Source organism: Hipposideros armiger, unplaced genomic scaffold, assembly GCF_001890085.2.
Source record: "Hipposideros armiger isolate ML-2016 unplaced genomic scaffold, ASM189008v1 scaffold_93, whole genome shotgun sequence".
In the NCBI taxonomy this organism is placed as follows: domain Eukaryota; kingdom Metazoa; phylum Chordata; class Mammalia; order Chiroptera; family Hipposideridae; genus Hipposideros; species Hipposideros armiger.
This window is the reverse complement of record NW_017731443.1, coordinates 2,535,877-2,550,706: the sequence shown is the minus strand read 5'-3', so window position 1 is coordinate 2,550,706 and position 14,830 is coordinate 2,535,877. Positions and strand designations below refer to the sequence as shown.

Below are 14,830 nucleotides of genomic sequence, written 5' to 3'. Positions count from 1 at the left end.
CTCCCCGATCTCTCTCCGGGCCTCAGCCAAGGCTGGCATCTCAACCTCAGAGGACCACCAGGACCAAACAGAAAGCCTGGGCTACCTACTCCTAGCTCTAGAGGAAGGCCAGCAAGCTCCCCATGAGACACATCCTGTGACTAGGCTTTCAGTGTTGGAAGGGCAGCCTCGCAGGAGAGATGAGCAGATCTTTGACAGGAAAATGTCAGGCTGGACTCAGCGGGGAATGGGAAAGAGGTAGAGACAACAGGCGAGGAGGAGGGAGGGTCATGAGTGGAAGAGCACACAGGGCGGGGGCGACCTTGCTGGGGCCGATGGGGTATCAGGGCTAGGGCCAGGCCTTCTCCAGAGGCCCCAGGCCCCACCTTTGAGATCGAGGTTTCGGGCGCCATTGGAGTGCTGCGTGACAGTGCGGGAGTCAATCTTGAGCGTGTGCACGTTGCCCGGGTCCCTGGACACCACCACGTTGTGCCACTGGTTGTCATTGACTGGTTTGTCTGAGTTCCCCTTCATCAAGGACGGGCCATTCCCCAGGTCAAACACGTAGTGGATGTACCTGCCCCACAGCAGGGAGGAGACACTGGGTCAAGGTGAGGGGCAATACTGGGATAGAAGGGAAAGGAGGCGCTACAGCTGGCAGGGGTCCTCTGTGCCACAGGAGGAAGGGGTACACAGGGAGACCTCATAATGGAGGGACCCAAACCTATGGCACAAGGACTCTGGGCGGGGAATGTGGGAGGGAAGGCCACAGAGGAGATGGCCCCTGTGACAGGATCAGAAGAGGAGCTGGTGGGAGAGGTTTGTGGGGTCAGCAGGGTCCCCCGGGGTGAGGGACAGAGCTGCTCTAGGGTGGGGGTCCTTTCAGGCAAGAGAGGCCACAAGGACATGGCCTTGTCTTCTGCCTGTAGAGAAGGCTAGAGGGCCTGGGTCAGGGCAGTGAACGGAGAGACCCCTCACAAGGAAGTAACTAGAAAGCACCAGGGCAGAACGGGGTGCTGCTTTGCCATCTTAGCTGGTGGCTGGGGACCTGAGTCTTGACCTGTGGTTTGAGGGGGATGAGACATCTCAGCCAGTGGCTGAGGGGCCATATCTAGGCCAGCAGGGAGAGGGGACCACTTCCTGACAGCAGGGCAGTGCCTAGCACCTCACCCCTTGACTAGCTCAATGACGATGAAGTCGTTGCCATTGCCTGAGTTGAACAGGAGAAGCCCATCAGGGGCTGTGGTCTTGAACTGGAAGAAGAGGTGCATGGAGGCGTAAGCTTGGAGCGTGGCAAGCGCCAGGTAGCTGCTCCGGCTCTTGAAGGTGACAGGATCGGCCACTATGGCACGCAGGCCAAAGCGAGCATTGAGCTCACAGTAGGTGATGTCGCCGTCCTTGCACTGGTCCATGTAGGGCTGCCCATTGAACACCAGCCCGCTCAGGTGCCCGATGAAGTTGGAGGGCACCACGGAGATGAAACGCCGCTCTGTCATGATGCCCGTCTCAATGTTGTGGAACTCCAGCCGCGTATGGGCTCCTGCCATCTGTCCTGCTCGGGACAGGAGACAGAGATAAGGGGGCTGGCTTTGGGGCACGGACCACAGGATCATTCCTAGAATTGGGCCTTGGGTCCCCAGGAGCCTCCCCTCCACACAAGGGCCACATGGGAGAGACATCAGCAAACACCCTCAGGTAGGTGCTGGCAGCACAAGTTCCTGGGTCCAGGGAGAGTAGAGTGGTGGGACTCCTTAGTCCTAAGATGACAGGCTTCCAGGGACATGCTGCCTGCAAGGTATTAAAATGGCCCCTGGGGCACAGGACCCCACGATAGACCACCCCTGAGGAAGAAATGGCAATGGCGGCTTGAAGGAATGCTGCCCTAGAGAGTGGTCGCCCAGAAGAATGGGGCCAAGCACAGGTCAATAGAGATGCGCCCACCCCCTGGCCCCAGACCACCTACCCTCCACAGTCACGTTGTCCACAGACAGCTGCAGGCTCTTGCCACGCCGCACCACCCTCACCGTGTGCCACTCGTTGTCGTTGAGCTTGTGCCCCGCAAAGAGCGTCTCGGGGCCTTTACCTGCGGCACCAAGGGGGGAGTGAGCCCGGCACCTGTACACGCCCGCGTACGGCTTCACGTGCCAGCCCAGGCACAGAGCCTCACCACCCGCTCACGTGTGCACACAGGTTCCCATACAACTGACCGCAAATACTTGGCTGTGCCATGCACACAGGTACACGCATTCACACAGCCTTTTACACACCCGGCCATAAAGCTAGACACACTCAGAACTGCCACTTTGTACGACACCCGAAGGTGCCATTTGAACAGAATCGGTGTGAATCGTGCCTCTCGGGTTGTGCCCTGAGGCCCTGCACACAGACACTCCTGTTCTAACCAATGCACTTGTCCCCCCCCTCCCCGTCCCCGTCTCCTAAAAGGACCTTCAGTGGCAATGTGTGTAGCCAGCACCTAAACTCCCAGCATATATGCATAGACCTTAAACTTTCAAAAACGCAGAGCCCCACTATGCACCCCCAGCTTCGCTGCTGGCAGTCGAAACCCCACACACAGACGGCTCCCCCATCCACACAGTTGCCCAGTGTGACGTTTCTGCACACACCGGTGACTCAGCACACCCGATCTACAGCCACACACAGCTCGTCCAGCTCGGCCAGAGACGGGAATGTTTCTTAGGGATTGTGACCATTTATCCAAGACCAGGATTATCGGCTCTCAAGTCTAAAACTATATTTACCGTTAGGATGATGCTGAACTTTGCAGTGCTTCCAGGTCACCCCTGGGCCTCCCAGTGCTCACACCCGCAGGGGACAGGGTTCACCACGCATACGCACACAAATACCAAACACACACACAGTCCTTCTGCCTGTGCCTGTCACGTTCCTGTCAGCCTCTGCGTGACCTCAGGGCACACACACCACGCGGAAACACTCAGAGACAACATTGAGCCGGCACGGCACACTGGGGTGTTCAGAAATGTCCACACTCATTCTCCAGCTCACTCCTGCTGAGAGCCACTGTCATCTCTGAAAGCACCCCTATCTGACAAAAATTCAGCCCCCTCAAAGGAGTTGTGGAGGGCTGAATTCTGAGGCCCTCTTCACACTCGCCTCCGCTGGCTTCAAGCCCTCGTCTTCTTTCCAGCGTGCCTCGCCCGCCCCCTTGTGGCCACCTCTGGAGATGCAGCGGAATATCCCAGCCCCTCTCCATCGCCTTTCCTGCCCATACAGGGTGGTGGGCTGTCCTGCTGTCACCAAGTCTGTGCCCCACCCTCTTGAGGACTTGAGGTGATGAGGTTTCCCGGCCTCCCTTTTCCCAGACCCGGTGAGCATGCTGACCCCAGACCATCCACCAACTCCCCGGTTTGGCTTCATTTGGCCCATTCTGCCCTCCACAACCACACTACCCCCATCAGCCCCCCTCCAGCTCCCCTCCCCACACCCAGTGCCCAACCCCCACACCAGCCAGGAATGAAGGCTTCTCCTCCCTCCACCATCCCTCCCCAGACCCCAGTGTCCAGCATCCCAAGCCCCTTGGGGCTCTGCAGAAGAAGAGGGAAGCCACTTACTGGGTGCGCAGCCGACGCGCAGGCAGTCTGGGGGGGCCATGGGGCGGGCAGAGGGGAGGGGAGACAAAAAGGCAGAACAAGGTTTTTTTTTTGGTTGTTTTTTTTTTTTACATCCTTCACAGGGAGGGGTGTCTGCGGGCGGGGGTTCCCCCAAGGGCCACTTTCCGGGGACCACGCGTGCCCAGGTGCCCTCTCCCCTTCCTCAGTTGGACCCCTGTCCCTCCTGCCCCCAAGAGGGCTCCAACCCTCCCCAGGGCTGGGAGGCAGGGCAGTCAGGTGACAGGAAGAGGGCTTGCTTCTCCCTTCTCGGAAGGGCCCAGGCCTCTCCTGCCTGAGGGAGATGGGCACCTTGGGAACCTCAGTGTACAGGGGGCCTTTGGGGGGGGCTACAGGCTTGACCAACCCAACATCTCCTCATTCTGGGAGGGAGATGGGTGGGGAAGGCCAGAGTCCCTGCATCCCCTGCTCTGGGACAACTCCCTGCTCAGAGCCCAGGTTGTGACATGTCACTTCCCATGACCTCTAGGCTCTGAGCTAAATGGAGGGGTCTGCCCCAGTGCCCCTTCCCGTAGCCATACGCCCCCCAAAGTCCCAGGGGGCTGGCACCACCCCTACAGGAACCTTCCTTCTACCCTTCCTAACCTGGAGGATGCCAGGCTGTCATTGGGGACCCGGTGGTCCCAAACCCTAAAGAGGAATTCGTATTAATCTGTTTCCCTAGGGAGGGGGCCAAGGCCTCACAGATGAGGACACTGAGGCCCCCAAAGTATAACTTCTGAGGACACAGCAATTCAGGGACAAGCAGGCACCATAAGCAAAGTCTCCTGCCCCTGCGTTGCTATCTTCCAGCTCCAGGCTCCAGGCCCCACGTGGTCAGAAGGCACACTGTGTACACAGGGCTAGAGCCAGGGGCCCCAGGGCCTCTGGCCGACCCCCTGGTGGGGACACATTACCCACAACATGACGGTCGGCCAGCCTTGGAGAGGGAGCAGAGCACCCGGGTCCTGTGAAGCTGGGGCTTAGGGCCCTGGACGTGTGCATGGCTCCTTCAGACGGGACGGCAGGGGCTGCAGAAAATGCTGCACCAGGAGGCAGAAAAGCTGGGTCCTAATCGCATTACGTGACCAGGTGAATCTCTTCTCTCTGAGCCTCAGCTTCCCTCCCTGTGAGCAGAGGGGCTTGAACAAGAGGATTCTGAGGCGGGAGCAAGAAACAGGTCTTCACCGGGCTGGTATTCAGCCCAGGTGTTCAGGGGGGAGCGGTTCCCAGCCCGTGGTTAGCAATATCCTGGCTTCCTGGGGCTCCTCCCAGAATAGGCTTGACAGAGAACCCCAGGGCCCAGCAAGCAAAGGGGGTGGGGCACCTGGCATCCCCTGGGCCCCTGAAGGTTCCTGCAGTGGAGGTAAACAGGTTCCCCTGCGGCTCTGGGGGGGGCATGGGCCCCTCGGGCAGTACAGCTGAGCTCCACACGCGTTGTCAACCGCAGCAGAAGAGTGGGGGAGCAGCCGGGACCCTGAGCCACAGCCTGGCACCAACGGAGGGCAGGGGAGGCCGGGGAAGGTCGAGGGGCCGACACAGGGAGAAGTGAGAAGTCCCAGTAAGAGGAAGGAGATAGAGAGGGAGCCCAGAGGAGAGAGGAAGGGGGAACAGAGCGGGAGGGGAGGGCGGTGAGGGGGAGGGTGGGGGCGGCACCAGGCCTGGCTTCAGGTCACGAGGGCTCTCTCTGGGCCGGCAGATTCTTCACCAATGAAGGGTCCAAAAAAGAAAAAAGGGGGCTTTCCCTGTCGGGGAAAAGGCCCAGGAAAGAGCTCAATTCTTTCCCCTCTCCAACAGGGGAGCACCAGAAATGGGGGTCCATCTGTCCAGAGAAGAGGTGTCAGCTCCAGGCCCACCCTCTGCAGTGACCACACCCTCAGGACCCCCCACTCCCATGGGATTTGAGGAGAGCAAACACTCGTTGAAGATGGGAACCCCAAGAGGGAGCCAGCACCATCCCAGAGGAAAGCCAGGAACTAGGAGTGAGTGGGAGAACCAGCCCCCCAAGTGCACACACCCGCCAGGGGCACAGCTCAGGGAGCATTAGCTAGTAACCTATCAACAAGTAACCTGCGCCTCAAGTTCAGGGAATGGACAGAGGTGACTGGTCTGTGCAGACCCGAGGCCCTGGTTGTACCTAGAGACCAGGGTGAGAGTATGAATGTGTGATGGGACAGGTGGGAAGAAGTCATCCGCATGGATAGGAACTCAGGGAATGAACTCGGGCTTCCTGTGCCCCATCTATCCCACCCCTGCCACCCCCAACCTGGCCCCAGAGATTGGAGGGGGGCAGGGGCAAGGCCTCTATGCAAGGACCTCAGGAGCACACTGGCCAGAGTGTCATCTTGGAAGTGACATCGCAGAGTAGCAGTATGCACTCTTGGTGCAGCTCTCAGAGCTGTCCCCAGGAGCCCAGCCAACAGCCCCAGGTGGGAACAAGGGGCCCTTTCATGGCCCCAGGGATTAAAGGGTTTTGGGATGTAATGTGTAGTTAGCCTGGCTTACAACGTGAATGAGAGCTGGACTTGCTCTACAAGGCTCAAGAGGACATAACTAGGTCCGTGAATGGGAATTTCAGAAGCTGCCACCTAGGAAGAATGACCCAATGATTAGAATGGCCATCTCAGGGGTAGGGACCGCCTGCCACGGAAGGCGTCTGAGCACAAGTGAAGAGGCTCTGGCAATGTGTGAACTGCCCACGTGTGAATGAGGCAGGCTAAAGGAGGTGACTTCTAAGGGCCTCTCCAGTTCTAAGATTCTTTCATTACAATGCGCCCTCCATGTGGTCTCACTGCCAGCTGGAACCGCATGGGCGCACCTGGTGGCGGACAACTCCAGGGAAGGTTAAGAGGGGTAGGCCAGACTGGGCACCAGCCCCAGGGGCCATACCCGAGGCAGAAGAAACCCAGGAACACAGGTCTCACTGGGACAAGGTGAGGAATCCAGGGGACTCCACGGTCCTCTAGGGACAGAGGAACTGCTCTGTTCAGGGGCTGCAGACAGCAGAGCCCTGGGAACTTGCCCAGTGTCTGCAGATGTGCTGGAGGCCCGCGGCAGGGCAGGAGGCACACATCCTCCGCCTGGAAGGAGGCAGCAGGGCCTCTTTGGCCCACTCTGGCCTAGCGACACCCGGCTCCTGAGGCAGGCACTCACTCTGAGCCTCCTCCCCACCAAGCGGTCATTCCACTGAGCACCTGACGATGCCTGCATAAGTCTGGCTTTCCTTCCTATAGGCTGAGACCACGAGGCCAGAGACCAAGCCCCCCAGGCTTCTCTTCGTGCTGCGTGTCTGTGAGGCCCCACAGGCCCCGTGTAGCCAGCGGGATGGGGATCAGAACAGAGTTCCTGAGGTGGGGGCCAGGCTGGGTCGTGCAATGTGGAAGGGAGCGAGCCCCCAGGCCTGACTCTAAGCTTACGTCCCTATCCCAGCACAGTTTTCTGTCAAGAAGGCTGGTGAGTCTCTACACATGTGACTTGCATCCATATGTCTTCGCTCCCAGTATTCCATTTGAGCCTCAAACCGTCACAGAAAGTAGGCAGAGCCAGGACTCTTATCCCCATTTTACAGAGAAGAAAACAGGCTCAGAGAGGGGAAATGACTTACCCAGCAGTAAAGGACACCAGGGCTAGAACCCAGATCTTCTGGCCCCAGGCCCAATGCTCTTCCCATCGCAGCCTGAGGCTGGGCAGTGGGTGTGGACAGCCCGTGCGTCTGTGATCACACAGCCGCCACACACCTCCCTGTACACGCATCTCTCAGTACTTGTGGACACATGCACCTGTGCTAAGCATTTGGTCACAGCGTGTCATGAGCTGTGTTCGAGATGACACCTCTATGCATGGGCCCAGGCACAGCCAGGGCTGAGGCAGGTGAGAGGACTGTCCTGCTGGCTATCATCACTGTCCTGAGAGCCACCTTGTTCTCTAACATCTAAATACTTATGTGGCACAGACAGAAAAACATGCCCGTGGAAAGGAGAGAATAGATCCTAAGGGTGAAAGGTCCTGTGGACCCACCAGAGTATATTTTTCTGGCCAAGGACACTGCCCTGCCTCCTGTCTAATCTAAAGGAACCCAAGCTTCTTTGTGGGGGAACCTAAGACAGTCCACGTGAGAAAGAAGCCCCTGCCTTCCCTGCAAATAGAAGGCCCCAGAGTTTCCCCGGTGGGTCCCCACCATGCACACTGAGCCACATGCACAGCCGCACAGAGAACGCACTTGGCCCAGGGTGAGGGGGTGGCTCATGCTGGGTACGCAGACCTGGCAAGTCTGAGAAGCTCAGGGCCACTTATGGGATGCTAGGCTGGTGCCTTCCTCCTGTGACTGTTTCGGGGAGGCCAGGGGGTGCTGTACAGACCCGTGGAGCACTAGCCAAAGGCAGTTTCCCATCCTGCCTTCCCCTGCAGCACTGCCACCTGCCACCCACTCTGTGGGCTGCAATCATGGTTAGAAGCAGAGCTTCAGGGAACCCTAAAGCCACTCTGAGGCCCTGGTCACCTGCATACCTCCCCACCCCCAGCCCCCGCCTCGCTCAGCAGACCCTCCTCCTAGGAGTACAAAGGCCAGGTGGCCAAAAGGGGGAAGGAAAAGATACAGTATAAGTGTATTAACAAGGTAATGGGCCCCCAAAAGGCCAGTCTGTCCCACAGATGCCCTGGAGACCAGTGATAGCATGAGACTCCACATAAATATTCAGAAGCTCAAAGCTCTGTGTGGTCTTCAGCGGAGGACTCGAGTTCGCTCGGAGGAGCTCCGCTTCTCCTCCAGGCCCAGGAAACAAGAGCGTCAGTGGCCGTGGGGACTACACGCCTAGACGCTCGTCTGGCCTGGACAGATGTGAGCCCAGCTTAGGACCTCTAACTTCTAGAGGTCCTTATGGTCCTGCCCTCAGGACACCCCGAGGACTGGCCCCTGAAATGGAGCTCCGGGCAGGGGCAGAGACACGAGCCCTGCGATAGCAAGGGCCCCTGACACCCCTCCACTCCTAGCTCTGTTAGAGTCAATGAGGAAAGCACTGGTCTTTAGGTAAATGGCCTGAGTTTGAGTCTGGGCTCTTCCCCCGCAACCCTGCTACCCCTGCCTCTAGCTTTGTGATGTTGGATAAGTCAGTATATGAATTTAACAATCTATAAAACAAGGACAGCAACACCTATCTGGTGACCTGGTGTCTTTACAGGGCAACTATGGGACTCAAACGTGAAAGCAGACAAAGGGAAGATGACATGTCCCGATGCACCCAGTGTCACACGTGCAGCTACGCACAGAGACACAGACAGACACAGACACGGCCCTTTCAGTGCAGAGCAGATGAGGGCGGCTGAGTGGGGGCGGGTCCTCCTCAGTTCCGAATCTGCTGCTAACTGAGCGCGAATCTGCTGCTGCACTCAGCACCAGTGGGCGTCTGCCCGTGCTCCCTAAGTGAATGAACCCACGAATGAGCACGTGGATAAGCTGACAAGCGAGAGTGAGCTATGTCATTACATGTGTGCACGCTGCCAAAACCCTCATGAGTACCCCGGGAGGGTAGCTATTATACCCCAGACACTCGGAAAGATGGCATAGCTGCACTCGGGGTATCCCCCACATACACACAGCGTTGCTGAGTGCACAGCACCACCCTACATGGTGTATCCTCGCCGGGAATGGAGCTCTCAGAGGCTCTGACCCTCCCCACCTGCAAACTCTCGCTGGTGCCACCACCGGCTTCTCCAGACAGAGGGGGGTGTGAGTCAGAGGCAAGGTAGGGGAAGGGCCAGGAGCACGGGGCGGGGTGGTTACCGAGGTTGACAGTGAGCTTCATCTGGCCCCCGTCCAGCTCGAGGCGAAGGGTGTCGGCTGATTCCCTGGAGGTGGTAGCCATCATGAGCCCATAGGCCCGCTGGGACATGAAGCGCAGAGACACGTCCTCCGCCTCCGTGTGCATGGCGTTTGGCAGCATGATCTTCATGTACATGGACCCGTCATAGCTCAGGACCGTGGCCTCTGCCCCAGGAGTGAGGGAAGAGGGGACCAGGGGACAGGCAACAGCCAGTGCAGGGAGAGAGAAGACAGAGAGGATCGTTACAAGGAAGCCAGGTCCAGGGCTGGTCTCTGAGGGGCACCCCGAGGAACAGGGGACTCAGGGATGGGCATCGAGGACACCGGGATGTGTCTAGCCTCACCTCTCTCACAGACCTGCCCCAGAAAGCCGGTCCCAATGCAGTCACAGACGAAGCGGTTCCAGCCCTCTCGGCAGATGCCCCCATTGCGACAGGGGGCAGACGCACACTGCTTCAGCGTCTCCCGGGAGCAGAAGGGGGCAACGCCTGCAGCCCCTTGTGCCTCGGCCAGGCCTCGAAGGTCTCGGCTACGACCGTCTATGAACAGGTCCCTCACACAGCCCACGTAGCCAGCCCGAAGCGCCGCTGTCCACACCTCGGGGGGCAGGGGCAGGTCCACACGCCCCCCCTCAGGGAGACCGCCCAGGTACAGCTCGCTCTCCAGGTCCAGAATCTCACTCTCCCCAGTGGCCAAGAACGGCGTGCTGCGGCTGTTCACCGAGATGGAGCCTGGGGATCAAGAAAGAATGGGCCTTTCTTTGAGGAAGGGAGAGGAAGAAACAGAAAGCCCATGAGAAGCTGACACTTCCGGGAGCCATGGCAGCCCCCTTCCCCACTGTGTGTTGGGGAACGGTCATTCCACCCTGACTCGAAGGCCCAGTGTGGTGACAGCTGGGGGAGCACAAAAATTTAGCTGACACTGATAAGCGCTTAAATTGGATAATGTGTCAGCTCTCATTTATATCAGTTCTCTTTTTCTCAGATAATTCTCCTGTGTTTAACAAGATGAATTGGGCAGGAAAGTCAGGAAACAACAAGAGGAGGGGAAAGGGGGATTGAAAAGGAAGAGTGAAGGAGAGGGTGGCTAGAAGCAACAGAAGGTTCAAGAAACAGCGCCTGGACCAGTGATGATGACTGATGATGAAAAAAAAAAAAAGAAACAGCACCTCCCTGACCTTGGTACTCTCTGCTCTGCCCCTTTACTGTGCTGGAGTCCTCACCAAGGCAGCCAACATCAGCGTCCCCTCCACTCCTACACACCCGTCCCAGAATAGGAGCTCTGTGACAGCAAAGGCTATTTAGTTCACTGCGGTTCCTGCCCCAGCACCTTGGACAGCACCTGGCATGGTTGGTACTCAGTAAATATGTCTAAAGTGAGTTTAACAAAAGAAAATTGAATGGATCTAGACAGAAGGGAGGCGTGGTTGGGAAGATTTTTTTTTTGTAGGAGACTGGGGTATCTATTCTGTGGGAGGCACTGTGCTAATGCTTTTACAGTGTTCTCCTGTTTTCTCCTCTTGATGACTCGGATGTAATGATTCCTTTTATAGATAAGGAAACTGAGGCTTCAAGGGGCTGAGTGATGGGCCCAAATTGACACACACAGTAAGCAGGGAAGCTGAGGTGTGAACCCAGGTCTGACTGACTCCAAACACTAGGCTCCTCACTCCCAGGCACCATGACAGTAGTGACACCGGAGGGGCTGGGAGGGCCAGAGGAGGAGTGGAGGAGAACGGCACGGGAAGAGCACAGGAAACTGTAGGACAGAAGAGACCTGGAGAGGATGTCAGGACAGGGGGACAGGAGCGACCAGGGTGAGAGGAGAAGGGACCAGAGGCCTCCTGACCTTTGCGCCCGTCCCTCTGGAAGTCCACGTGGCACCACTCGCCGTCATTGACCTTGCGGCTGGATGCCCGCAGCTTGATGCCCCCAGAGCCCATGTCCAGCAAGAGGTAGAGGTAGCCATCCAACAGCTCCATGGCGAAGTAGTCGGCCCGCTGGGCAGAGCTGGGGCTGCCGGCCCCGGCCCCGGCCCCCGCCCGCCGGCCCTGGCTGAAGAGGAGCAGCCCATTGGGCTCAGTGGTGCGGAAGTCCAGGGAGATAGATCCGGTGCGCTTGGCACTCCAGCGGGGCAGGGCCACAAAGGCCTCGGGACTCTCAAAGGTCACAGGGTCCAGAGCAGCCACATCTTCACAGCGGAAAGACAGGTCCCCCTGCAGCTTCATCTTGGGGTCCCCTTCCTTTGCCAGGCGGGATAGCTCCAGCTTGAAGTCGTTATTCTTATAGACCACCTGCAGGGAGGGGCAGGGTGAAGAAACAGAGTCAGCTTGGCGCCTGGCCACGCCTGCCCAGCAGCCACCAAGCACCATGGGACGCGGCCACCTAGCCCTGGGGGTAACTGCTCAGCACCACCAGACCCCTGGCTCGGCCTCTGTTCTAGAACGTCACACACTGAGGCTGTAAACAAGCACCTCCATGCCCCACTTTTTTCTCTGTGCTGTCTTCCTGCCCAGCACTGGCATGATGGCCCGTGATAATAATGGCAAGACAAAACAATCACCACCCACAAACATCTGGCTGACAGTTCCCAATTGACAAAGTATTTTCGTTTCCACTCTCATCCGCTCCTCACACCCGTATTAAGAAGTAGGTACTGACACTCATTTTACAGATGAGGAAACTAAGAGTTAGACAGATCAGGGGACTTGGCCAAGGTCACAGAGCTAGTGAATGGAAAAACCGGGACTCAAACACACGTATTCAGTCTTCATGGCCAACAGCTGCCTGCCTCGAGGGTCCTCTGAGAGGATGGGGGACTTCGGAGGCTCAGGGAGTGACAGAAGAGAAGCCTCTTCATGGGGTCAACGGCCTTGGGTTTTGAAGAGGGAAGGTCCCCCACAATGGACTTGGGAGGCCACTGGCCAGGTCAGACTAAGTCACACTGAAGACAGGGGCAAAGGGCTCCTGGGCAGACCCCAGCCCCTTCCGAGCCCAACTCACATCCTTGAGGCAGCCCATGAAGTTGTTGCTGACAGGTGAGCCCGGCAGGTCAGCCGTGTTGGGGCTGCCCCCAATGTAGAAGAAGTCGTCCGAGCCCAGCATGGTGTAGTCCTCCTGCGTGTAGCCTGTGGTGGTCAGGATCCCGTCCACCGAGATGGTCACCTGCCCAGCCCGGGGAGGGAGGGGGAGACACAAGGAAGACAACCGGCATCAACTCCCTGGGAAGAGTCTCGGGCTGGGCAAGGGAGGGGCCAGGGGGCAGTGGGAGAGGGGGCCCCCATTTTTATGTCTGCTTGTCTCAGAGGAGGAACAGTGGGGGCAGAGAGGGAAGGGGACAAAGGAGGCAGCACAAGATTTGATGGTTTCAGGATAGGCTAAGGCCTGCCCCACGGCCCCCAGCTCAGCAGGCAGGGTACTTAAAAGCGCTCACCGAGAACCAGTTCCCGGAAGTGGCTCGGGGCCCCAGGATGGGGGGATGCAGATGGCACCGCCACTCCCCTCCTCTTGAAGGAGCTCTCTGGACCCACGTGTGATTTCAGGGCGTCTTTCATACACAAGGCAGAGACCACCAGTTCTCCTTGGATCTTGGCGGCTTCAACTCACCTGGAGCTCTCCCCTCAGGGCGCTGAGTCCTGTCAGTCTTAACCCAGTAGGGAGATGGCAGAGAGCCAGGGCGTGAGCAACAAAAACTCAGATATTCCTGGGGAGTCTTGGAACTTCCTGGGGGACGCAGAATGCCCTTCAGGGCTGATTCCCGCCACTACGCCCCTTTCCTGAGTCGGTCTCTTTACTCCCAGGTCTATCTGTGTTCAGGTCACTTTCTTGTCTCCCCAGAGGGCAGTACTTTACCTATTCATCAGCCTGTTTTTCTTTCTTCGTCTTCCCTACTGATGCCACCATCATACTCTAGGGAGTCAGGGCCAGGTTAGGGAACAGAGGGGGACAGGACTAACCTCATGATACCTTGACTCTGGGTGGAAGAGCCAGGTAAGGAAGCAAGATGTGTAAGGATGGGAGGGTACCTAGTGTTCCAAGGAGGTGAGAGGGGCTCCGTAGTGGCCTCGGGAAGGCAGAAGTGACCTTGGGGGGAGTGACAAGTGCATGAAATTCTCAGACTACCTCCTCCCCAGGCAAATGCCCACCTGACCCTTGAAAAGCCCATAGGTGTAGCCCACAAGGGATCTGGACACCCAGCAAGGTTGTGGAAGAAGTCAAGGGCTGTGGGACCATGAGCCCCCACTCTGGGCAGGCTGTGGTTTCGGTTGGTCATCTGGAAAAGCAGGGGCCGTCAGGAGGCTCGCTCACGGGGAACCCAAAACCGCTCACGAGGAACCCAAAAGCATGCTTCCTCGGGCCACAGCTCACTCCCCCTTCCTACTCCCCTAAGTGCTTCAGCACCCCCTTTTCAGGCAAAGTCTGGAGACTGGGGCCTTCCAGTCACAGCCCGTGATGTCCCTACTCATACCAGCCCATTGGCATCTGCCACCAGTCATCTTCCAGCAACTGGTCTCCAGGGTCCCATTGTCACAGGGGCAGCTGTGGGTGTTATGAACTCCTCAGGGACATGAGCATAACAGGAACAAGGGGAACCTCCACCACAGGACCCTTGAGTCCCCCTTGTGCTGGGCTGGATCCTCCCAGTGGGGGGCTGGGGAGCGGGCACTGAGAAAAGTGAGGGCAGAAGGGCCTCCTCCTGGGAACCATCAAACCTTGTGCTGGGGTGACTAGGTTCAAGGGCAGATGGTAAGGGGGAGTGTTTATGGGAAGGAGCAGTTTGAAAGCTTCTGAGTCTTGTTTTGAAGCAGTCTTGTTTGAAGCAGTTTGAAAGCTTCTGAGTCTTGTTTTGAGGGGCGGACTAGTCATTATTGTTTATTTCTTCTTCCCTCCACCCTACCCGAGGCTGGGAAGTGGGGATCTGGGTGGTAAAGGGAAGGGTCAAAGTATTAGTCACGAAAACATGCAGACGAGATTAGACAGGGCAGAAGGGGGCTGAGAAAGGGAAGAAGGGGACCAGGCTGGAGGGGTGGGGATAAGACAGGGAAGGTGGCAGGGAGAAGGGGGTCTCCCTGTGACAAATTCCGCTCCATCCCGCCCCCACCTCCCCTCCTGATACTGCACTGAGAGGCCAGAACTGGGCCACTAATTCGTTCCTGAGCCTACATCTGGTCACTCCAAATAGACAGTCAGCTCCTGAAGGGCGGGCACCCAGGCTGACGTGTCCCTGTAGCCCCACTAATCCCAGCCCGGTCCAGGGACACATCATGGTCATTAAGGGTGAGCATTAAGTCACCTCCTGGCTCAAGGCCACACTTGGCTCTCACTGCCTGTCCCATCTATAAACCCTGCGCCTCGGGAGCCTTTGGTGGGCAGGGCCTCGGTCCTCCAAGACTACTCTAACCAGG

The 14,830-nt window shown here is 57.9% G+C and overlaps 1 protein-coding gene across 27 annotated transcripts in view; it reads right to left on the bottom strand.

The window, feature by feature from the left end:
- NRXN2 (neurexin 2) overlaps positions 1–14,830 on the bottom strand; it is a 104,043-nt gene that overhangs the window by 42,961 nt on the left and 46,252 nt on the right. For 11 of the 27 annotated variants that reach the window (XM_019645394.1, XM_019645391.1, XM_019645385.1 and 8 more), the window contains 8 exons: positions 12,429–12,590; positions 11,275–11,719; positions 9,771–10,157; positions 9,388–9,591; positions 3,573–3,599; positions 1,943–2,071; positions 1,150–1,531; positions 366–556 (listed from right to left, as the gene is read on the bottom strand). In XM_019645394.1, the coding sequence (XP_019500939.1) occupies positions 366–556; positions 1,150–1,531; positions 1,943–2,071; positions 3,573–3,599; positions 9,388–9,591; positions 9,771–10,157; positions 11,275–11,719; positions 12,429–12,590 (1,927 nt within the window). The remainder of the gene's footprint in view (positions 1–365; positions 557–1,149; positions 1,532–1,942; positions 2,072–3,572; positions 3,600–9,387; positions 9,592–9,770; positions 10,158–11,274; positions 11,720–12,428; positions 12,591–14,830) is intronic. The other 16 variants (XM_019645395.1, XM_019645392.1, XM_019645393.1 and 13 more) reach the window with 2 other exon arrangements.